Genomic DNA, 23,394 nt, shown 5'->3' with positions numbered 1-23,394 from the left:
GATCTACAAATGAGCAACTACCCAGCAGAATCTCTAAAAACCCTCATAGACTCAGGAGCAACTTCAAACTTTATCTCCCCCTCCATAGTTGAAAAATACAAAATCCCAAAAACCCTACTCAAAAATCCACAAGTAGTGAGAATGTTAGATGGTACTATATCCCAGACTGGTTGCATCTGGCACCAGGTACAACTCACGGTCTTGGCCAATGGCCACACACACTCCATCCCTTTCCTTGTTTGTCCAATAGGCAACACCCTGGCTATCCTTGGCATGACATGGCTTACGTCTGAATCCCCTCTAATAGACTGGCAACAGGGTCTAGTCACATTCCCTGAGCAAGTACAAATTGCCTCCAAGGAAGAAGCAGATCCAGATCCGTTAGCGGAACTCCCCACTCAATACCACAAGTTTGCAAAGGTATTTGGCAAAGAGGAATTTAAGGTCCTACCCCCACACAGGGAATATGATATCTCAATAGACCTTGTTCCCAACGCCAAACTATCTCCAGGACCTATCTATGGAATGACAGACGCAGAATCCAAAGCCCTGAAGCAACACATTGATGAGGAGCTAGCAACAGGGAAGATCCGCCCCAGTACCTCCTTGGCGGGCGCCCCTGTTATGTTTGTCAAAAAAGCAGATGGTTCCCTAAGACTGGTAGTTGATTACAGGAAGCTCAATGATGTCACCCACAAGAACATATACCCACTACCAAGGCAGGACAATTTAATGGCCAAGCTCAGACATGCAAAATTATTCACCAAGTTGGATTTACAATGGGGTTACAACAATGTTTGGATCAAGGAAGGAGATGAGTGGAAGACAGCCTTCAGAACCAAATATGGGCTATTCAAATATCTGGTCATGCCTTTTGGTCTCACCAACGCACCAGTTGCCTTCCAACATTTCATGAATGACCTCTTCAGGGACCTTATCAACATTACTGTGGTTATCTACTTAGACAACATCCTGATCTTCTCAGAAAACCCAGAAGATCACCCAGGACACATCAGAGAAGTCCTGGTGCAACTAATGAAGAATCAGCTATTCTGCAAACTGTCCAAATGCCACTTCCACATTACCACGGTAGATTACTTGGGCATTGTCATATCCCCTGCAGGCTTCTCCATGGATTGGGAGAAGATTGAAGCAGTCACGTCATGGCCTCCCCCCAAAACGGTCATACAGGTTCAGGCCTTCTTAGGCTTTGTGAATTATCTCTGACAATTCATCCCAAACTTCAGCTCCATTGCACACCCTCTCCATAATCTGACCAAAAAGGAAACCCCCTGGTCATGGGGCCATCTGGAAGAAGCTGCATTCCAAGAACTGAAAGTCCTTGTCAGCAAATCCCCGGTTCTCATTCACTCTAACCCCAAACTTCCCTACTACTTGGAGACAGACGCATCAGGAGTGGCTATGGGCGCCATATTAAGCCAAAGAGGACCAGACAACCGGCTACACCCCATTGCCTACATGTCAAAATCCTTCTCCAGTGCCAAAGCAAATTATGATACCCACAACAAGGAACTATTGGCCATCATCAAGGCTCTAGAGGAATGGCGTATTTTCCTGGAAGCAACAGACAAACCAGTTCAAGTATTCACTGAACATTGCAACCTTGAATACTGGATGCAAGCAAGAACCTTCAACCGGCAACATGCTAGATGGCGCGTATTCCTGAGCAATTTCAACTTTGAAATCCACTATTGCCCAAGGAAACAATCAGGGAAACCCAACGCCTTATCCAGGAGATTGGACTACAAGGATGAACCCCAAGAACCAGAGATCATGTTGCCATCAGAAGTCTTTGCCAATACCACAGAAGAAGAGTTGGAAATTGTCATGGAGATTTGTCACAGACTGAGGGAGGACCCCTCCCTGGAACCTGTTATCCAGTTCCTCACAGAAGATGCAGACAATGCCCCACCATCCATTTGTAAGGCCTACCAAGATTATGACTGGGAAAAAGACCTATTATGGTATTGAGGAAAGCTAGTGGTCCCTGACAACAAACTGCTAAAGGAGAGACTCCTAAGGGAATTTCACAATTCACCCCTGGCAGGACACCCAGGCCAACAGAGAACCCTTGAGCTCTTAAGTTGTAACTACTGGTGGCCAGGAATGAAGTCCTCTGCCAAGGAATGGGTAGAATGCTGCCCCATATGCCAAGCCAATTGACACGCCCACACCCCTGTCATTGCCTTGAAGCCCTTAGAAGTTCCCCCCTTCCCGTTCCACACCATCTCTTACAACTTTATCACAGGGTTCCCCAAGTCTCAAGGTTACAATGCAATCCTGGTTGTCATAGACCTGTTCTCAAAGTTTGGTCACTTCATCCCTACTTCCAAAAAGGTCACAGCTAAGGGACTGGGAGATTTATTCATTACCCATGTCTGGAAACTCCACGGGTTGCCAGTCAAAACAATCTCCAACCGCAGAACAACCTTCACTGGAAAATTCCTGAGGGCCCTCTAGCAACAACTCAGGGTGAAACCAGCATTTTCCTCCGTGTATCACCCCAAATCAGATGGACAGATGGAAAGAGTGAACCAATTCATTGAGTTCTACCTTTGTTCCTATGTAGCTGCCAATCATTTGGACTGGGCCGCTTGGTTACCTCTGGCAGAATATTCATATAACAACACCAAACATGCAGCCACAGGAAAGACTCCTTTTGAACTAGTCTATGGAAGGAACCCAGTAATGAACCCATCTAACGTCCCATCCAACGTCCCCAAAGCAGATCAAGTGGCGCACACATTAGCTAGAGAATGGAAGGAAGCCAAAGCGGCCCTAAGGATGAGCAAAGAAAGAATGGCCAGGGAAAAGGGAACAATACCCAAGTACACAATTAGCAAGAAGGTCTGGCTAGACAGGAAAAATGTGGAGCTTAGAACCAACTCCAACAAGCTAGACCCCAAACGCCTAGGCCCATTTGAGATCACAGAGAAAATTTCCAGCCACGCCTACCGCTTGAAGCTTCTGGAATCCTTGAAAATCCACAATGTATTCTACATGGGGCTACTGTCCAAATCCCATGAATCCCCAAGCCAACCTTTCCTGGAACAACCCCCTCCTGAAACAATAGAAGGGGAAGAAGAATATGAGGTAGAGCAAATCCTTGACTCAAAAAGACAACAAGGAAGATGGTTCTACTTGATCAAATGGAAGGGATATGGTCCGGAAGATAACTTGTGGGAACCAGAGGAACTCTTAGAACACAGCCAGGAGGAGATCCAACGCTTCAACAAGTTGCAACTGAAAAAGGCTTGTGACTCCGCCAAGAGCCTTTAAGGGGGGGGCAATGTTACAACCCTCTAACATATACCATTAGGATTGCACGCTTTTTCTGATATTTTTACTATTTTTTCCGAACTGTTTATCTTATGTTTTTCGATCACGTGATCTCGGCGCTTTTTATGCCAAGATGCCGCGCCGAGATGCCGTGTCAAGGGCGCTTAGGAGAAATCCACGCTTCTGCGCAGCCTGCAGCACACTTCTCTTTTCATATAGACTCTTCTTTTCTCACGCACATTGACCATGTACATACCTCTCTTTTGTCTATATATACAGCAGGAAAATTGCTTGGAGACCCCAAGTTGATTTTACCTTGTCTCATATCCATTGAGGAGGGATCCCCCAGCCAGCTAAGTAGCCGGCCCCAGTAGTCAGACAGCTAACCCCTTTACTTGCACTCATCACACCTCCAGGGCTAAGCCCCCATTGCCAACAGTAGATAGAAGTAGGACACCTTACGTGTCATTAGTAGTAGTCTTAGTTAGATTGGATAAGCAGTGTCCTGTAGTAGTACAGCCTTAAGCGCCTGCCCACTAGCGTGTACCCAACCTTACAGTTGGCGTACAACATGCAACAACAGGTAATCAACCTGGGTGTTACCATGGTTGGTTGGCCTCCTTATATATTACAGAGGGTGTCCTAATTACAAATACATATATGCAATACCTAATCCAACAAGAACCCTGCTCTGACTGCAGCCTTACTCATTGTTACACCCTCTTAACATATACCACCAGACTTGCACAATTTTTCTATTATTTTTAGTATTTCTTATGGACTTGTTATCTTTGTTTTTTCAATCACATGATCTTGGTGCTTATACATGCTAAGATACTGTGCCAAGATGCCATGCCAAGGGTGCTTAAAACAGATCAATGCTTCTGTGCAGCCCACAGTACCCTTCTCATTTCACATATAGTCTTCTATTCACACACGCACAGACCACATGTAGATACTTCCTTTGTTTATATAAACAACAGGAAAATTGCTTGGAGACCCTAAGTCAATTTTACCTTGTCTCTCTCTCAGACAGGTTCCAGTAGCCAGCTAAGCAGCTGGACCCTCAGACACTTACATTGCTCACCCAGTAGTATACTAGAACCACACCTCCAGGCCTAAGGCCCCCCCACCATTGCAGTAGATAGCTTAGTTGTTGCCTTAATGTCGTACACCACGGTAATGTGGGTACACGCTGGTGGAGGCGGGCGCTTAAGGCCGTACTACTACAAGCTTATGTAATCTAACTAACTAGGCTATACTATGACTGCTATAAGGCGGACTTCTACTAGCTATCTACTGCGAAGGGGCCTGAGGCCTAGGAGGTGTGATGAGTTAAGTAAGGGGGTTAACTTCTGTAAAACAACTGGGCTGGCTACTTAGCTGGCTGACTGATCCCTCCTCAATGAATATGAGACAAGGTAAAATCAACTTGGGATCTCCAAGCAATTTTCCTGCTGTATATATAAAAGTGAACGCACTATCTACATGGTCTGTGCACGTGAGAAAGGAAGTACAGGTGTGAAAAAAGAAGGGTGCTGCGGGCTGCGCGGAAGCGTGGATTTCCCCTAAGCGCCCTTGGCACGGCATCTCGGCGCGGCATCTCGGCATAATAAGCGCCGAGATCACGTGATTGAAAAACATAAGATAAAGGGTTCGTAAAAAATAGTAAAAATATCAGAAAAATCGTCTGATTCCAGTGGTATATGTAAGGAGGTTATAACACTTAAGCAACTTAGTTTCAGTAGTATAGCCTTTGACTTGAGATTGCATTGTTTAGTACAGCCTTAAGCACCCACTTCATCAATGTGTAACCTGCCTTACAGTGTGGTTACAACACTCATGCATACGTGTCACTGGCATGTCATAATGATGTCATCAGGTGGCAGTGGCTACATGTGCTGAGTAAGCGCAGGTGGGGACATGACTTGGCGCTTAGCGTATGATATAAGCGCCAAAGTCACGTGATTGAAAATGTTGTCCAATTAACTTTGTTTAAATTTGAGAAAATTGGAATACATTCTGTTGTATCAAGTGTGTCTACAACACCTCACTTATTATGACAAGATTTACTGTGGTGTGATAAGATCCTGAAAATCAGTACATCAGTAAAAGATTCCTTTTTTCAGTAGGACATGGCCTGAAAACTACAATGTTAATATGCCTCCATCAGCATGAATCAGAGTATGGAAGAATTGATACCTAAAATTGGTATGTATTGACCTTGATTCTAGCTCAATTCTCACTTAAACACACACATTGATTTTCAGCATTATAGCCTTGTACAGTGAGTAATATACTAGATTTTATCATCTAAACAAATCTAAGCATACCCAACAGTCTATGGTCTTGTATCTCCATCAATGTGGATACTCAACTCTCCACCAATCAACTATCCCATGTCTGCTCCAGCAGGAGACATATATTTGGGCATATGTAGCCACTGATGGTAATAGGATGTCTCAAAAGCAGTCATCTGTTGTTACCCTCCTGGAGGTTGATTTGGTGCTTATGCAGTGGATCATTCCAAGGTTACATCAGAACATTTGTCTTACTGGGGAGGTCATATGCGCCAAGGGGTGCTATTTTTGTCAGATGCTAGGCTATTCAGATACTCAGCCAGACTTTTCTCATGGCTGGTTGGACCATTTCAAAACTTGATTGGGGCTTTCCTTGTTTACATGCCACAGAGATGCTGCCTCTGCATCTCCAGTACATATTGAGGGTGAAAGAACTTACTTATGTGAAACTTTTTCCCTCTATGCCCCATAGGATATCCACAATATCAATGAGACTGGCCTGTTCTTTTGTCTTGTTTCAAGCCATGGTTATGCTACCCATCAAATGTTGGGAGTCAAGTCAGACAAGACTTGAATTACCTACACATTTTGTGCAAATATGGATGGCTCAGGCAAACAAGTTCTTTTGATCATTGGTCATGTATGTTGTCCTTGATGCCTCCATGGCTCCCAGAGCTCTGATACAGGGTACAATCACTTCTGGAATACCAAGGCTTGGATGACCAGCCCAGTTGGGAACATGTAAGTGCATACTTGATGCAATTTGCAATTATCCTTCTCACTTTAACTGTGCAGATTCTCAACCAAGCTTAACGCTGATATGCAACACCAGGTGCGGCATATTTTGTTATTATGCAACAATGCGCCATTGCACAAACACAATGTAACACACTACTCAAATATCTGCATCAAATTCCTTGCACCAAATCTGATGGCATGGGTTCAGCCAATGGATGCAGGTATTATTCAATGCTTCAAGGCAACGTACAAACAAGAGTTTATTTGTCTTGCCATTGCTTGTGACAAACACTTGATTGCTGATATTCATAATATCAGTCAACTACAAGCAATGGAACTAACGGATAGAGCGTGGGCCATGGTGACTCCTCAAACAATAGGCAATTGCTGGCAACATACAGGGATTTGTCCTCCCCCAACACCTTTTGTTTATTGAATACTATAGCCCAGGAGTGTTGGATGATCACCCAGACACAACGCTGGAGCTTGAGACAGCGCTTCTGGAACAGGTTGCTGGCCTTCCTCACCTTGCTCACAGTCTGTTTCACAAAATGCTCTTGGTGTTTGACAAAACCCCACCAACCAAGCACAAGTGGACAGATCTAGAAATTGTGGAGTAGATCATTGCTGACCATGAGTACCAAATGGGAAACCATGTCAAAGATGAAGACATCAACACCTGGGGCGCTGATGATTTCCAATGCTTAAATTTTTCACCATACCAGGCTGGTTGGCAGTATTAGAAAATTTTCACTTGCATGTATTCTTATTCTGTGTATATATTTTCCCGTATATCATAGATATATGCCCTTGGGTGGCCAAATCCCTGTGTGTCCCAGAAGCTAAAAAACCACCCTAGCTTACAATTATGGAAGCTCTTTGTGCTCTTGCAATGTACATACAGTCAGGACTCTTGACCTGCAGGAAACACACAAAACATTGGAGGGCCGGACGCTTTTCTCCCGCCACTCACTTGATATTGTGGCTGTGTATGCTGTGGCTGTGTAGCTTTTTAATGAATTACTCATCCAGACATTCTGCACTGGGAGGCTCGTATCTCCCAGAAAATCACCCTAAATTATGTATATATGCGACTCAAAATTCAAGGATATTCAACATAAACTATCATATACCTCTCTTCATGCAGTCATTGATTCGTTTAAATCTCAATATTGAAGGCAATTTGCACGCCTTGCAATTTGTTATGACAACACAGGAATTGCAAACATTTACAAAATTAGCCAGTTGGAAGCGATAGAGCTGGCAGCTGCGGCATGGAAATCAGTCTTTCTGGAGACACATGGGAATAGTCTCAGCTGAGTCTGACCCCTTGTCGCCCAACGTCGAGCCTAATCATCTGCCCCCAGTACGTATACCTATACCCAACACCAAGCTTGAGGACATCAACTACAAAGATCTGACCTTAGGCGACGCATAAACTCATCCAGATGTACGCATAATGGTGAGTTGTCTTGCCGAGCCTGTTCCAACCAAACAGGAACTTACTGACGAGCGAATTAGCTTAGGGTATGGATAGATTGCAGCTTGAATAGCCGCGATTTTCATGACTCTTGCTTGTCTTACTGTTGTATGTATACAACTCTTACACTTTAGCAACGTATTCAATAGTTTACTCAATGTTATCGGGCTTTGGCTATGTGAGCGCGTCATAACAGTGCGTTAAGACTCATCCAGGCACTACATTTTGGGCAGAACACGTGACAGTGGGCAAAAAAAACAGCTCCGGCCATTTGTATGTACATATGGTGAGGAAACCCCCTCGCTTTCAATGTGATTTGTCTTGTCAACCTACAGGTCAAGAGTCCCGACTGTATTTGGAGGGCGGTGCTCGGACAGCCCAAAATCCGGTGTCAAAAATGCCAGTTTCACAATCATCAATATGCAAGTCAAGGGATACTACTGTAATTCATATCCTGTATGGAACATGAGACGTGTTGTGGGTTTTTTTCTGTCAAATTTGACATTTGATACAAGGTGGGAAGTATATTGGACACGAAACCAGTGCTCATTTGTTCTCAAGCGCGCCCGACTGGTCGGGTCTGACGGAAGACACTTCACCCCGGTCACGGACACGACGAAGTTGAGTATCGCGGAGCTTTGCCAGATATGCCCCAATAGCTACACGTTTGATTTTCAGGTATTAGCATGCAAGGCCTTCTCTCCCAGTCGTGTGTGTACTCACCCGGTAGCTCGCCAACAATTTCACACCGAAGCGGATTGTTATCTGCTTCGATTATCTCCCGCCGCAACCACTGCAAGTGAGTTTCAAGTTTATTTTTTGGTCTTATGTTCACCTTGAGGGAGCTCATTGATTAGCATGTGTGGAGACGGTTTGTTGCCAGAGCGTGGGTACTTACGAGGTACGTGCAGGCTGTTTCGGACGCATCCATTTTGTATCAGGAGGAGGGACTCGAAGTTGGCAGGACCTGATGATGTGAGCAGATCAGATGACTTGAGCCCAGATCCGCCCGGAGTTCAAAGGCGCTAAACAAGGTACACGTCATGGCCACGTCATCTCATTACATTCCCGACACTGCACCGCCTCCAAAATCCCTGATGGAAGCAGTTTCTTCAAAATGCTTCATCTCACGACACAGACCATTTGAGACCTTTTCTTGCGTGCAAAAGAGACTACGATAGTGTAAGGGTTCACTTATCATCCACTACTGTAAATACGAACGTCAATGGCAACCGTGTTGCCAAGGTAATGACAATCCGTAAAAACACTTGATTGTTGTGGTTCCAAAGTAAAGACAGTTTTCAGAGAGTCCCCCTGGGACCTTATAAGGTCAACAGGGTTTGTACATGAGTAAGCAGAATAATCCAAACAAGATTATATAGTTAGAAATCAGATACAAACAATAACAGAGACAAAGGTGGGCCAAGGTGGTAAGTTGGGTGAGTGTTGCCAACTTGATTATGTAAGGGGGTTGCATATAGTTAATATACAAATATTGTGCATTCCTTACAGATAGGCGTGAGATTCAAAATTATGTTCTTGGTTTGAATGAACAAACATTTGAAAATTCAGGGCTCACACTGGGGACGGGCATAGCAGACAGGACTCCAGTGGAACTGGAGTGGCCCCAAGGTCCCAATGTGGTACAAAGGCAGAATCTTCTGGAAGCCTTTTGTGATCCACCAGGCTGCACTGTAAACCATATGGAGATCTAGAGGAGGCATCATCCATTGGCCACCACCTGGGTGGGGGCTATTGCTTTTTTTTGGCACTTAGGCTGTTTCTTGTACAAAATGCTAGTTTTCTTGCCTCATAGAGCAAATTTGAGCAATTGGGAAAGACAGTTCTCCTTATTTTTGTCCATGTATACATACATATAAATTGTATTGTTATACACCTCTTTGTTGTGCTCCTGCACCCATTTGATTGTTGGCATTTAGGCTGGCACATGAGGAAAAACCAAGCAGCCACATATATATTGACTAAAGGAGTATGGGGTCTTCACCCAACACAATTTACAGTCACTCTGCTCCAATGACAGCCAGTAGAAAGAGAAAACACCAAATGTGTAGTCTGGAGAAAGCTACGGCAGTGCAAGGCTTACACAATCACTGTAGGTCTAGCTTGGGTGTATGCGTTACCATTACAAGATACTATTACCCCTCTCAGTGTTACACTTGTACCCAGTGCTCTGTTCAGACCAATTGCTAACTATATATGTTCATTTGGTTTCTTCTGTTTATGCATGTATCAACCCAGGCACCTTATAAGGTCCTGGGGACTTCTACCCACTCCCCCTGTCTTTACTCTTATCATCAATATCAAGTGTGTGTTACAACTTGTTATTTAGGTGGCACAGTTGCCAACCAAGTCACATATATACATCCAATAAGTAGATACCTTACATTTTTAACATATTCAATACCACACCTTAGAGTTTACAACTCACAAAATTTCTGAACAACAGTAGCATGGGTTGGACTCCATAGCACTGTCACCTTTCTTCTATTCAAAACCTTATAGATCAATCTAGGACTGAAAGTACATACAGAATGAGCAGACAGCTATGCAGTGGGCACAGCTACAACACCTTGAAGGAACCCCAAGTTCCTAAACAAAAAACATGGCAATGCAAGACCACTGGGGCAAAGACCAATGCTAACAAACAGGCATTGGAGACAAATAGTAAGCAATTGATAGTACCTAAAGAGGAGGAACAGCTTACATTTGGGATGACTCCTGGGGAAGAAACCCCTGGAGAGAGCATACACATTGTAGGCACTGGGAAGTGCCAAGGAGTGGCACTCATTGGAAACAATGCAGTCAAGTTATCCCTGTGTCACAACCTAGAATGAAATGATTGCTGTGAGATATTGAGACAATTCAGACAGATGAGAGAGTGGGAAATTGACAAGGTGAATTGTTCTTGGGGTTTCCAAGCCAATTCACAGTCTTCTTTTATAACAAAGTGAAAAGGGGTAGATACAAGGACAAGGGATGGCGTCCAGGCCGCACAACTTGGGAGCAAGATAGAGCATATGGCTCAGAAGCTCTACACATTGAACCAGGCCAGTGCGCAGCAGGATAAGCAAGATAGAAGCACTTACAGCAGAATAAGTCCAGACTAAGTGCAAGAAGGGAACAAGGAAGAGGGAAAAACATAAACAGGGAAGATGGAACTTTGCAAACAGATGAGATGGATACAGATGAGTTCCCCAAACAAATACACTGGGGGGAGGAAGGAAGTGACAGGCAACACATAATCATGTCAGGAGGTAAGGCTCATGACACCCTGTCAGCCTACATGGCTCAAACAAATAGGGCCCCACCCACCCAGAGGGTGCTGAGCTGGCCAACACCAGCAATCAAGACCTGCATGATAGCAGATGCCCCCAAGGAAAGGGAAGTAGTGGCTCCTAGGAATGCTGAGGCAGCTGTCAGAGTCCTGGGAGAGCAGGAACCCACTCCTGGAAGAACCAACCAAGCGCTGGCTGCTGTTAGAGCACCAAAGACACCCTCAACAACAGCAAGGAGGAAGGACACATCCTTGGACAACAATGTGTACGTAACTGCCAGAACAAGTTGGGTATGCAACAAGAGTATTGTTCTGGATAGTAGGGGTGAACTGCTGTTAGTGCAGTATGTAGTGAATGACAACACCAGTAAGACACCCTACATTGGCAGCAAGCAAAAGAAGTGCAGGTGCCATAAGTCCAAGGGGGACACAAGAGACCCAATCAAAAGTCCCAGTAATGAGTCAAAGTCAATGGCTAATTATGAAGGACTTACCTGGGATGAAGAGGTCCAACATGTCAATGGTGAGGACCCAGGTGGTTCAAATGCCAGTCTCCCAGACATTAGCAAATGGGTGAACCCCAACTGGTCATGGTTGGACTAAATCCCTGAGAGCAATGAGCAGAGTGCAGAGACCAACAGAGAGAGTGTACAGGTCAACACACTCATCTTTGAGGTTGATGAGAACTACATATACAACAACAACAAATATGCAGAAGTGCTGTGCAATTTATGCAATCAGGACTGATCCAAGAGCACACATAGCCAGTCCTAAAGAGCTGGCCCATTGCAGGCCAGCCAAATGCACCAAGTCACAGTGGAGGAGATCATCAAAGAGACTGAAGCAACTGAGACCAGCCAGACACACTCATATGTTGGTAAGGGAAAGGGCAAGAGGAAGCCTAGGGAAAGGAGCAGAAAACGCAAGCAACCAAGCCTTGGGAGGGCACTCAATGACCTAGGGGGGTTGCAAGGAGAAAAAGGTGGACCTACAGATAGCAGGGAACCTTCAGTCATGTACCAGGGAGGTGGATACCTGGAAGGACTTCTCAGTCCCTTACCAGTTCAACCTACAGTGAACACTGAGAACAATCAAGAAAACATTCCAAGGGGTAGTAGGGGCAGGGCTAGAAACAAGCCTACAACCCAAAGCAGATGAATCAATCCATTGCACAGGCAAGGTGGTGACAGGGAACACCCTTATACAAGCAACTCTGGGAGTGACTTGGAACCCTCCAACTCTAACTTGTCCAACAGTGACTACAGCTCAACCAATGAGTCTACCCCCTCACAATCCACAGGGACAATGAGACACCAAACAAGCTGTGAACTGGAAGATACTGTCAGAAAACTCAGGAAACAGAACAAAAGGCTGGAGAAGAAGATTGTTACACAGGCAAGATCAGGGTACAAAGCTCAGACACCTAAAGCTTACAAGGGCAAGGCAGACATCAATAAATACAACATGTTTATCCTTAACTACAAACTATACTTGTCAGATACCAAGCTTAGCAATTGCAACGCCATCCTCACCATGAGCCAATTCCTTGAGGACAAGGTGGCAACATGGTACATGATGAATGTAGCGCCAGACCCTGAAGTGTACACAATGGAAACCATATACATTGGACTCTATGAGTACTGCTTTCCCCCAGACTTCAAGGAGGAGGTACAATGCCAGTATAACCAAAAACAGCAAGGGGACCTGAGTGTTCAGGACTACTTTGCCAAACCAGCTAGGCTCCACTGTAGATTGAGAGAAGCTCACAAATAAAGAACAAGACAGGCTAAAGGCTGCTGGGTTATGCTACATGTGGCAGAGGTTGGGACACCTGGCCTAGGATTGCCCAAAGTTCCACAAGGCAAAACTGTTGCATATATGTGCAAATGTGGTTAAAGTCAGACCCAAAGAAAAAGTCCAAGTCTTGTTGGTCATGCTCAAGGAATTAGACAAACTTACTCAGCTGAGAGACAAAATCAAAGTGAACACTGTTTGCATAGGGCAAAAGAACAAGGCTACAACAAAGCACATAGTGTCAGAGCCAACAACTATCAAGAGGTAAAACCTAACTAGTTATTGCCTAATATAGGACTTATCAACTAGTAGGACCTAACAAAGCTCAAGGCAATGCCAGGGAAGGGTAGGACAAGACCTATTTGAGTAAAATGCACTATGCTATTAAGATAGCAGGGCTAGAACCAAGGCAGGGACTATTACACTCAAGGTGCACCTGATTGTATGCCAAGGGTAGGTAGTGTGGAAGGGATAAGAGGTTGAGTTCTGAGGCTTAAGGCTCTCAGAACCCTCCTTATATATTCAACAAGCAAGGGGAATAGTATATACAGTGACAAACACAATAAGAAAGATAAGGTCACATGACCAGAGATAAGAAAACAAGATCACATGACTAAAGGTCATGTGATGAGATTACATAATAAGCGCTCAGCGCCTAAATAGCATAAAGATGCATATATCCATAAATCTTCATGAAAATAGCGCATATATTCACTATTTCTTTGACTTAGTGGATTCTAAGGGGGTCACGCCTCTAGGGCATGACACTTCCCCCCATTAAGGTCCAGCTGCCTCTGGATGTTCACAGTGAAACTTAGCCAATTTCTCAGGGGCATTGGCTAAGTGGGCCTTGGGTTCCCATGTGTTATCCTCTGGTCCATACCCTTTCCATTTGACCAAGTATTTGACTTGTTGACCCACTTTCTTGGAGTCTAGGATCCTTTCAACAGTATATTCCTCTTCTCCATCAGCTGTGACAACTGGGGGGAGTGGTACTGGATCACGGTCATATTTGTCTACTGGCTTTTTGTGTAAAAGGGCAATGTTGAAGACAGGATGGACTTTCATGGATTTAGGGAGATCCAGTTTATAGGAGTTCCTGCCAATTTTCTCCAAGACCTTATAGGGCCCCAATTGCTTATGCTCTAGCTTATGGGAAGGCCTTGAAGTTTTGATGTTGGCACTACTCAAATAGACTTTATCACCAACTTCCAGCTTGGTTGCTTCCCTTCTGTTTAGATCATAATATTGCGCATTTTGTCTTGCAGCAATTTCTAAAGCAGCTTTAGCTTCAGTTTGGATCTCTTTCAGGAAGTCTGCTAGTTCATTGGCTTGGGGGACATGGCTTTCCTTGGTGTTTCCAACTGTGAAATCTGGATTATAACCATAGCGCATGTAGAAAGGAGAGTGTTTGGAGCCTGAGTGTTTCCCATTATTGTATGCAAATTCCGCAAGTGGTAGTGATGCAACCCAGTCTGTTTGTCTATAATTGATGTAGTGGCATAGGTAGATTTCCACAAACTGGTTTAAGCGTTCACTTTGTCCATCAACTTGTGGTCTGTATGCAGTGGAAATGTGTGGTTCTATCCCCAACCACTTGTAGACTTGTCTCAGGAATTTTGCATTAAATTGGGGGCCTTGGTCCAAAATGGTTTTCCTGGGTAACCCATGTAACTTCCACACAAAGGATACAAAGAGGTTTGCAACATCAACAGCAGTAGCATCAGAGTGCGTTGGTATAAAATGAACCATTTTGGATAAACGGTCCACTACTGTTAATATTGCATCATATCCTTCTGAGGTGAGGAGTCCAACAATCAAGTCATATGTTATTTCCTCCCAGGGCTTATTGGGTAAATCTATGTTTTGAAGGAGACCTTCAGGAGCCTGGTTGGAGTGTTTGCTACGTATGCATGAATTGCATGCTTGGACATATTTTGTTACAGACTGTTTCATCCCTGACCAATAGTAATCCCTTGAAAGGAGGTCTAAGGTTCTGAACTGTCCTGGATGCCCAGTGGAAGGGTTATCATGCCTGCTTTCTAAGATGGCTTTCCTGATTTCTGGCTCATTGGGGACATAGATCCAATCATGATAGTAAAGTAGGCCATTATCAATCTTCCATCCTTTAACAGGTATATCCTCTTCCAAGGATTTAAGGATTTTGTGTACAGCTTTATCATCATGCAGAGCATCCCTTATTAAATCATTAAGGTCACTATCTGTTTGAATAGCTGCAATAAAAAGCTCTGGGCTTATGAGCACAGGGGTTTCACCCCCCCCTTTTACTGCAGACTTGTGGTCTTCACGGCAAGAGAGAATATCTGCTTTTCTATTCTGTGCACCCAGCCTATACACAATCCTATAGTTGTAATCTGCCAAAAATCCTATCCACCTTAACTGCCTTTGGTTCAGATCCCTTTTTGTCTGGAAATACTCCAGATTTTTATGGTCTGTCAATATTTTAACAGGGATTACTGTTCCTTCCAGCAGGTGACGCCATTCCTTTAAAGCCCTTACTACTGCTAGTAACTCTTTATCAAAAATATCATAGTTTCTTTCAGCAGGTGCTAGGGATTTTGATAGGAATGCAACCGGGTGTAATTTATCATCACTGCCCTTTTGATTAAGGACAGCACCCGTTGCAAAATCAGAGGCGTCACACTCAAGGAAAAACTCCTTGTATGGATCAGGTTGGATCAAAACAGGGGATTCAATTAGAGCTTGTTTGAGAGCTTTAAAAGACACTTCTTGGTGTTCACCCCACTCCCAAGGTATATTCTTTTGGAGTAGTTGGTATAAGGGTTGTGCCAATTTTGAGAAGTTATGTATGAAGCGTCTGTAGAAATTTATAAAGCCCAAAAACTCTTGGACCCCTTTGACAGAGCGCAGTGTTGCCCAATCAACCGCTTGAGTGATTTTCTTAGGATCAGCTTTTACTCCTTCACCATTGGCAATAACACCAAGGTAATCAACTTCAGACGCATAGAAATTACACTTCTCCAGGTTACAATAGCATGCATTGTCTTGCAGTCTTTTCAGTACCTCTTGGAGATGTTTTGTGTGTAATTCCCTGCTTTCTGAGAATATTAGGATGTTGTCTAGATATACTACTACATAGACGTCCAGTATGTCCCTAAATATCTCATTCATGAAGTGCTGGAATGCAGCAGGAGCATTGCATAACCCAAAGGGCATGACTAGGTATTCAAACAGGCCATATTTGGTTTTAAACGCAGTCTTCCATTCATCACCTTCCTTTATCCGGACCAAGTTGTATCCAGATTTCAGGTCAATGGTGGAAAAGTATTTTGCGCCTCTTAGTTTCTCAATGAGAGACTGTATTAGAGGTAGAGGGTACGCATTCTTGACTGTATTTGCATTTAGGGATCTATAATCCACAACCATACGCCTTTTCCCATTTTTCTTGTTGACAAAGTGAACTGGGGAACCATATTTGGATTTGGAAGGACAAATCAATCCTTTGTCCAATTGTTCTTTAAGGAGTTTTCTAAGTTCCTCATCATCAGATGCCTTCAAGGGGTATACCATAGCCTTAACAGGTTTATCAGGATTGATTAAATCAATCCCTAAATCAAAAGGACAGTGCAGCAGCAGTTCCATCACCTTCATGTCCTCAGAAAATACCTCTGCAAAATTGCGCAGTTCTACTGGGATACTTTCAAGTGGATAATCCACAGTACCTCCAGTTTCCCTAGGGATGCCTTTGAGAGGTTCAATTACCTTGACACCTCCTAAGTCTTCTGGTATGCCTTCAAGGTGGTTAGGAGTCCCACCAACATTTCCCAGGACAGAATTAGAAAAAGAAAGACAAGTGTTGTTACAATATTGAGAATTAAAAGTAATACGCTTATTAGGCCAGTCTATAGTAGGGTTGTGTAACTTGAGCCAGGACATTCCAAGGACTATGCTATGTTTACCTATATCAGCTATGTTACATTTCAGAACCTCTTTATGACTACCTAATTCTAAAGTAAATATACATTCTGAATCTACCAAACCAGAACTAATGTCTCTTCCATCAATCACTTTAAGGCAACATGGTACAGACTTTTTTGTAGTAGGTATACCATATTGTTTGATCAGGTCCTTGTGTATAAAGCAAGATGATGCACCTGAATCAATCATAGCCCATCCAAAGAAGGGCTTCATTTTCTTGGTAACCTTAGGGTTGGGAACATTTTGAACACAAGATGCTTGAAAATATAAATTGAGAGGAGATATATTATTTACAGAGAAGATTTCCAAGCTATCTAAAAGTCCATTGTTTCCCTCTGATACACTGTTCCCATTAGTGTTCAGAGGTCCCCATTTTCTGACTCATCCTCAGAGATATGAGCCTCATGGCCAGAATAGGATTTGGAGGGGCATTGGTTGGCATAGTGTCCCCTACCTCCACATGTTGCGCATATAATTGGTTTTTTGCCTTTAGATAAGGCAGAGTCTAAGTCCATTGGTGAAGGACCAGAGTTGCGCAAGGAGGAGGAGGAAGCCTTGGGAGCAGTGGAAGAGGTGGCAGTGGCAGGGTGGTTATCCTTTTTAAGAGATTTAAAGGTAACATCCATGGTGGTGCCATCATTCCACTTAACAATTGGAACTGCTATCCCTTTGGCATTTTGGCCAATTTTTTGAAGAACCCCCTTCTTAGCCTTTCCATCCACAATTGCATACACCTGTTCCCCAACAGACAGTTTATCCCTGGGCGCTCCCTGGGCTGCTGCTGACGTAGAGGTGCTGGATTTGCTTCCAGATTGGTTTGAAGAGGAGGAGGAGGAAGAACCCTTGTGCTGGGCTGCAAATTGCTCTAGGCGCTGATCCACCTTAAGGGCCTTCTCTGCAAGAGTTGCAAGAGTGACAGAGGCATCTGCATGGTCATAGTCTTGAACCATGAGAGTTTCCTTAATCTTGTGGGATAGGCCATCATAGAACATGTCCCTAAGAGAGGGGTCATTGTAACCAAGACCTTGAGAGTAGGTCTGGAAGTCCTTGTAATAATCTTGGACTCCCTTGGTTTGTTTGAGGGTGCGCAGCTTGGCGCGGAAGTTCTCTGTCCTATTTTGGACATTCCAGCGTGCATTGAATTGCAGCCAGAAGGCATCCAGATTGTGGAGCCAAGAAACTGGGTTCCCTTTCACAACGTCCTCTTCTAGATAGGGCTCAAGCCACTCATGGGCCTTGCCATCCAGGCAGGAAATGATAAATGCAATTTGCTCATCCACTGTTGAGCCAGGATATGAGATCCTGAGATAATGAGAAACAGCAACCCTAAAAGAGATTGCCTTGTTTTTGTCAGACCCATCAAATTTGTCTGGCGTTGCAAGTTTGGGAGCCTTGGTAGCCAAGGCAAGAGAGGAACCAGACGCAGCTGCAGTGCCTATTTTGGCAATGTCAGCCCTGTCATGCCCTAGAGGCGTGACCACCTTAAAATCCACTAAGTCAAAGAAATAGTGAATATATGCGCTATTTTCATGAAGATTTATGGATATATGCATCTTTATGCTATTTAGGCGCTGAGCGCTTATTATGTAATCTCATCACATGACCTTTAGTCATGTGATCTTGTTTTCTTATCTCTGGTCATGTGACCTTATCTCTGTTATGATGTTTGTACTTGTAATTACTCTTCCCCTTCTCTGTGAATATATAAGGAGGGTTCTGAGAGCCTTAAGCCTCAGAACTTGACCTCTTATCCCCTTCCTACATCTACCTACCCTAAGACATACACTTTGAGTATTGCCTGAGAGCATACCTGTCCCTGTCAAAGGTTCCTTGCCCAGCTATCTTAATAGCATTAGTGCACTTAACTATATTAGGTCTTGTCCTACCCCTTCCTGGCATTGCCTTGAGCACTGTTAGGCCCTACTAGCTGATAAGTCCTATATTAGGCAATAGCTTGTTAGGTTTTACCTCTTGGTAGTTGTTGGCTCTGACAAGCCCCAAGTTTAACAATGAGGGCATCAAGATTGGTGATGCTGCTGTTGTGGTTGTTGAGGGTGGCCTGTGTGGTGCCAATATCTGTATGATGGGCAGCTGCTTGTCCTATGACCAGAGATAGGTTCTGATTCATAGCCAGGAGGAGGTTTTTGATCTCCTGGGCCCACGCAGGTATCTCCTGGATATTGGTGGGGACAGACAGCGCATTGGGATCAGCATGCACATAGGTGGAAGGTTGGGTCAACATAGTGGAGAAATAGGAATGTGGAAGATACTAAAATAGTGTCCTTGCTAAATAAGGCAACTTCACTACTAGTTTAGGAATAAGGGGAGGCTAGATGATTGGCCCCACTAAGCTCACAGTTTATTCTTTACGCTAATCACTGTCTCAATACCTAGCATTGAATGCTCCTTACAACTGATCAACAAGCCTTGGGTGGGCGTGATACAGAGGCAGGTTTTGCACAAGCAGGTCTTTGACTGTCTGTGACGCAGAAGAAGTTGTGGCAGACTTTTGGGTGGATGTTTGCAATGCTAGCCGTGTAACAATAACCCCCTAGTGCAACAATCACCAGTTTTGATTATTATCTGGTTATGCTGGATCACTGGTTGTTGATGGGTTGTGCCAGTACTAACACCCTAATAGCCCACAAGGGTTGGTGACAAAGAACTTGACCTAATGTCAGAGCCAACAACTACCAAGAGGTAAAGCCCAACAAGCTATTGCCTAATATAGGACTTATCAGCAAGTGGGATCTAACAATGCTCTAAGGCAATTGCCAGATGAGGGGTTGGACAAGACCAATTGAGTAAGAGTGCACTATGCTATAAAGATAGCTGGGCAAAGGACCTTTGACAGTGACTGTTATGCTCTCAGGCAATACTCTTAATTGTATGTCTTAGGGTAGTAGGTGTTGGAAGGGATAAGAGGTTGAGTTCTGAGGCTTAAGGCTCTCAGAACCCTCCTTATATATTCAACAAGCAAGGGGAATAGTATATACAGTGACAAACACAATAAGAAAGATAAGGTCACATGACCAGAGATAAGAAAACAAGATCACATGACTAAAGGTCATGTGATGAGATTACATAATAAGCGCTCAGCGCCTAAATAGCATAAAGATGCATATATCCATAAATCTTCATGAAAATAGCGCATATATTCACTATTTCTTTGACTTAGTGGATTCTAAGATGGTCACGCCTCTAGGGCATGACAGATCTCCCCTTTCAATACCATGAATTTGCTAGAGTATTTGGCAAAGAAGAATTTAAGGTCCTACCCCCACACTGGGAATATGATATTGCAATCAACCTTGTTCCAGATGCCAAGCTCTCCCCAGGTCCCATCTATGGTATGACTGACGCAGAATCAAGGGCCCTCAAACAACATATTGAGGAGGAATTAGCAACAGGCAAGATCCGCCCCAGTACTTCCTTGACAGGTGCACCAGTTATGTTTGTCAAAAAAGCAGACAGCTCCCTTAGGTTGGTTGTGGATTATTGGAAACTCAATGACATAACCCACAAGAACATTTATCTGCTTCCCAGACAAGACAACTGCATGGCTAAACTCAGAAATGCTAAGTTGTTCACCAAAGTAGACTTATGTTGGGGTTACAACAATGTACGGATCAGGGAAGGCAATGAATGGAAAACGGCTTTTAGAACCAAATATGGCCTATTTGAGTACTTAGTTATGCCATTTGGACTCACCAACACCCCAGCCACCTTCCAGCATTTTATGAACAACCTATTTAGGGACCTCATCAACATCACAGTGGTAATCTATTTGGACAACATCCTCATCTTCTCAGAAGACCCAGCCAAACACCCAGATCACGTCAGAGAAGTTTTGTCTTGTTTGATGAAAAATCAACTATTCTGCAAACTGTCTAAGTGCCACTTCCACATCACCACAGTTGACTACCTTGGTATTGGCATCTCCCCCACTGGGTTCTCCATGGATCAGAAGAAGATCAAGGCCGTTACAACATGGCCCCAACCTAAAACAGTCAAGCAGGTCCAGGCCTTTCTAGGATTTGTCAACTACCTCAGACACTTCATCCCCAATTTCAGCTTGGTTGCGCGCCCCCTTCACAACCTTACCAAGAAGGAAACCCCTTGGTTATGGAACACATTGGAAGAACAGGCTTTCCAGGAACTCAAGGCATTGGTTACCAAGGCACTGGTTTTAATTCACTTGAACCCCAACCTGCCCTATTACCTGGAAACGGATGCATCAGGAGTAGCCATGGGAGCAATTCTTAGTCAGCGGGGAGAAGATAACCGTCTACACCCAGTAGCTTATGTGTCAAAATCCTTCTCAGGCGTGGAGGTCAATTATGACACCCATGATAAGGAACTCCTGGCAATAATCAAGGCATTGGAGGAATGGCAAATTTTCCTAGAGGCAACAGACAAACCCATCCAGGTGTTCACAGACCATTTCAACCTAGAATATTGGATGCAGGCAAGGACATTCAACCAACAACACGCCCAATGGCGCATATTCCTGAGCAACTTCAATTTTGAAATCCACTACCAACCAGGGAAGCAATCAGGGAAGCCAGGTGCCTTATCAAGATGCTTGGATTACATGGACGCGCCTCAAGAACCAGAGGTTATGCTCCCAGCTGAAGTCTTTGCCAACTCCTCAGGGGTAGAAACAGACATTGTTGCGGAAATCTGTGCCAAACTGAAAGAGGACCCATCACTAGAACCAATTGTCCAATTTCTGACCAAAGATGCAGACAATGCACCTCCTTCTATCCGCAAGGCTTACAAGGACTATGATTGGGAAGAAGAGCTCCTTTGGTACTGAGGGAAACTGGTGGTCCCTGACTCAGAACCACTGAAGGAAAGATTGCTAAGGGAATTCCACAACTCCCCACTAGTGGGACATCCAGGACAACAGCGCACCTTGGAATTGCTGAGTAGAAACTATTGGTGGCCAGGGATGAAGTCCTCAGCCAAAGAATGGGTAGAATGCTGTCCTACTTGTCAAGCAAACTGCTGCCCACATGCCCCAGTAATTGCCTTGAAACCTCTAGAAGTCCCCCCATTTCCATTCCACACCATTTCCTACAACTGCATCACAGGATTTCCAAAGTCCCAGGGATGCAATGCTATTCTAGTTGTGATTGACTCATTCTCCAAGTTTGGCCATTTCATTCCCACCACCAAAAAGGTCACTGCAAGAGGATTGGCAGATCTGTTTATCACCCACATGTGGAAACTCCACAGACTGCCGGTTAGAACCATTTTGGATAGAGGAACCACGTTCACAGGGAAATTCCTCAGGGCTCTTTACCAGAGACTAGGTGTCAAACCATCATTCTCATCAGCCTACCATCTGGAATCAGATGGTCAGACAGAACAAGTAAACCAATTTATTGAGTTCTACCTCCAATCTTATGTAGCCATGGACCACTCAGATTGGGCCACATGGTTGCCTCTGGCAGAATACATGTACAATAATGCCAGACACGCATCCATTGGAAAAACACCTTGTGAATTGGTCTATGGAAGAAACCCAGTAATGAACCCCTCCAACATACCATCTAATGTTCCTGAGGCAGACTGGGTGGCAGACAACCTAGCCAACAAATGGAAAGAAGCCAAAGCAGCCCTCAGAATGAGCAAGGAGAAGATGACCCAGGATAAAGGAACCATACCAGAGTACTTGATTGGCAAAAAAGTCTGGCTAGACGGAAGAAACATGGAACTAAGGTCTGATTCTAATAAATTAGATCCTAAAAGACTAGGCCCATTCAAAATCACAGAAAAAATCTCCAGCCATGCGTACCGCCTAAAACTCCTGGAAACACTGAAAATCCATGACGTGTTCTACGTGGGGTTACTATCCAAAGTCCATCAATCCCCAAACCAACCATTCCCAGAACGCCCCCCTCCAGAAACAATCAAGGGAGAAGAGGAGTACAAGGTGGAACAAATTATTGATTCCAAAAGGCAACAAGGGAAGTGGTTCTATCTGATCAAATGGAAGGGCTATGGCCCAGAAGACAACTCATGGGAACCCAAGGAACTACTGGAACACAGTCAAGAGGAAATCAGCTGCTTCAATAAGTCACAACTGAAAAAGGCTTGTGACTCCACCAAGAGCCTTTAAGGGGGGGGCAATGTCATAACCTCCTTAACTATACCATTGGATTTGCCTGATTTTTCTAATATTTTTACTATTTTTTACGGACTCAATATCTTTACTTTTTTAATCACGTGATCTCGGCGCTTATTATGCCAAGATGCCGCGCCAAGATGCCGTGTCAAGGGCGCTTAGGGAAAATCCACGCTTCTGCGCAGCCCACAGCATGCTTCTCATTTCACACATGTACTTCTTTTCATGCGTGCACAGACCATGTAGATAGTGCGCGTACTTCTATATATACAGCAGGGAAATTGCTTGGAAACCCCAAGTCAATTTTACCTTGTCTCATACTCATTGAGGAGGATTAGTCAGCCAGCTGAGTAGCTGGCCCCCAGTAGTTCTCAGAAGCTAAACTCCTTTACCT

The 23,394-nt window shown here is 44.2% G+C and overlaps 6 protein-coding genes across 6 annotated transcripts; 4 read left to right on the top strand and 2 right to left on the bottom strand.

Moving 5' to 3' along the window:
- Positions 1–9: 9 nt before the first annotated feature.
- On the top strand, positions 10–3,300 carry RhiXN_09526 (Retrotransposable element Tf2 protein; the record flags this gene model as incomplete). Its single annotated transcript, XM_043329342.1, has 5 exons — positions 10–1,212; positions 1,285–1,942; positions 2,003–2,151; positions 2,215–2,421; positions 2,482–3,300. The coding sequence occupies 5 exons, from the start codon at positions 10–12 to the stop codon at positions 3,298–3,300; spliced, it is 3,036 nt and encodes a 1,011-aa protein (XP_043182176.1).
- Positions 3,301–10,370: 7,070 nt separating this feature from the next.
- On the top strand, positions 10,371–10,673 carry RhiXN_09525 (uncharacterized protein; the record flags this gene model as incomplete). Its single annotated transcript, XM_043329341.1, has 1 exon — positions 10,371–10,673. One exon carries the CDS (start codon positions 10,371–10,373, stop codon positions 10,671–10,673), a length of 303 nt encoding a protein of 100 aa, XP_043182175.1.
- A 449-nt stretch (positions 10,674–11,122) lies between these two features.
- RhiXN_09524 (uncharacterized protein) lies at positions 11,123–12,886 on the top strand (the record flags this gene model as incomplete). Its single annotated transcript, XM_043329340.1, has 2 exons — positions 11,123–11,379; positions 12,370–12,886. 2 exons carry the CDS (start codon positions 11,123–11,125, stop codon positions 12,884–12,886), a joined length of 774 nt encoding a protein of 257 aa, XP_043182174.1.
- Positions 12,887–13,684: 798 nt separating this feature from the next.
- RhiXN_09523 (Transposon Tf2-7 polyprotein) lies at positions 13,685–16,825 on the bottom strand (the record flags this gene model as incomplete). The annotated part of the gene is made up of 1 exon (XM_043329339.1): positions 13,685–16,825. One exon carries the CDS (start codon positions 16,823–16,825, stop codon positions 13,685–13,687), a length of 3,141 nt encoding a protein of 1,046 aa, XP_043182173.1.
- Positions 16,826–17,226: 401 nt separating this feature from the next.
- Positions 17,227–19,109, bottom strand: RhiXN_09522 (Transposon Tf2-1 polyprotein; the record flags this gene model as incomplete). The annotated part of the gene is made up of 2 exons (XM_043329338.1): positions 17,227–18,302; positions 18,836–19,109. 2 exons carry the CDS (start codon positions 19,107–19,109, stop codon positions 17,227–17,229), a joined length of 1,350 nt encoding a protein of 449 aa, XP_043182172.1.
- Positions 19,110–20,075: 966 nt separating this feature from the next.
- RhiXN_09521 (Retrotransposable element Tf2 protein) lies at positions 20,076–22,994 on the top strand (the record flags this gene model as incomplete). Its single annotated transcript, XM_043329337.1, has 2 exons — positions 20,076–21,679; positions 21,737–22,994. 2 exons carry the CDS (start codon positions 20,076–20,078, stop codon positions 22,992–22,994), a joined length of 2,862 nt encoding a protein of 953 aa, XP_043182171.1.
- Between the last annotated feature and the right edge of the window lie 400 nt (positions 22,995–23,394).

This window comes from Rhizoctonia solani, chromosome 8, assembly GCF_016906535.1.
Source record: "Rhizoctonia solani chromosome 8, complete sequence".
In the NCBI taxonomy this organism is placed as follows: domain Eukaryota; kingdom Fungi; phylum Basidiomycota; class Agaricomycetes; order Cantharellales; family Ceratobasidiaceae; genus Rhizoctonia; species Rhizoctonia solani.
This window is presented reverse-complemented; position numbering and strand designations above follow the sequence as displayed.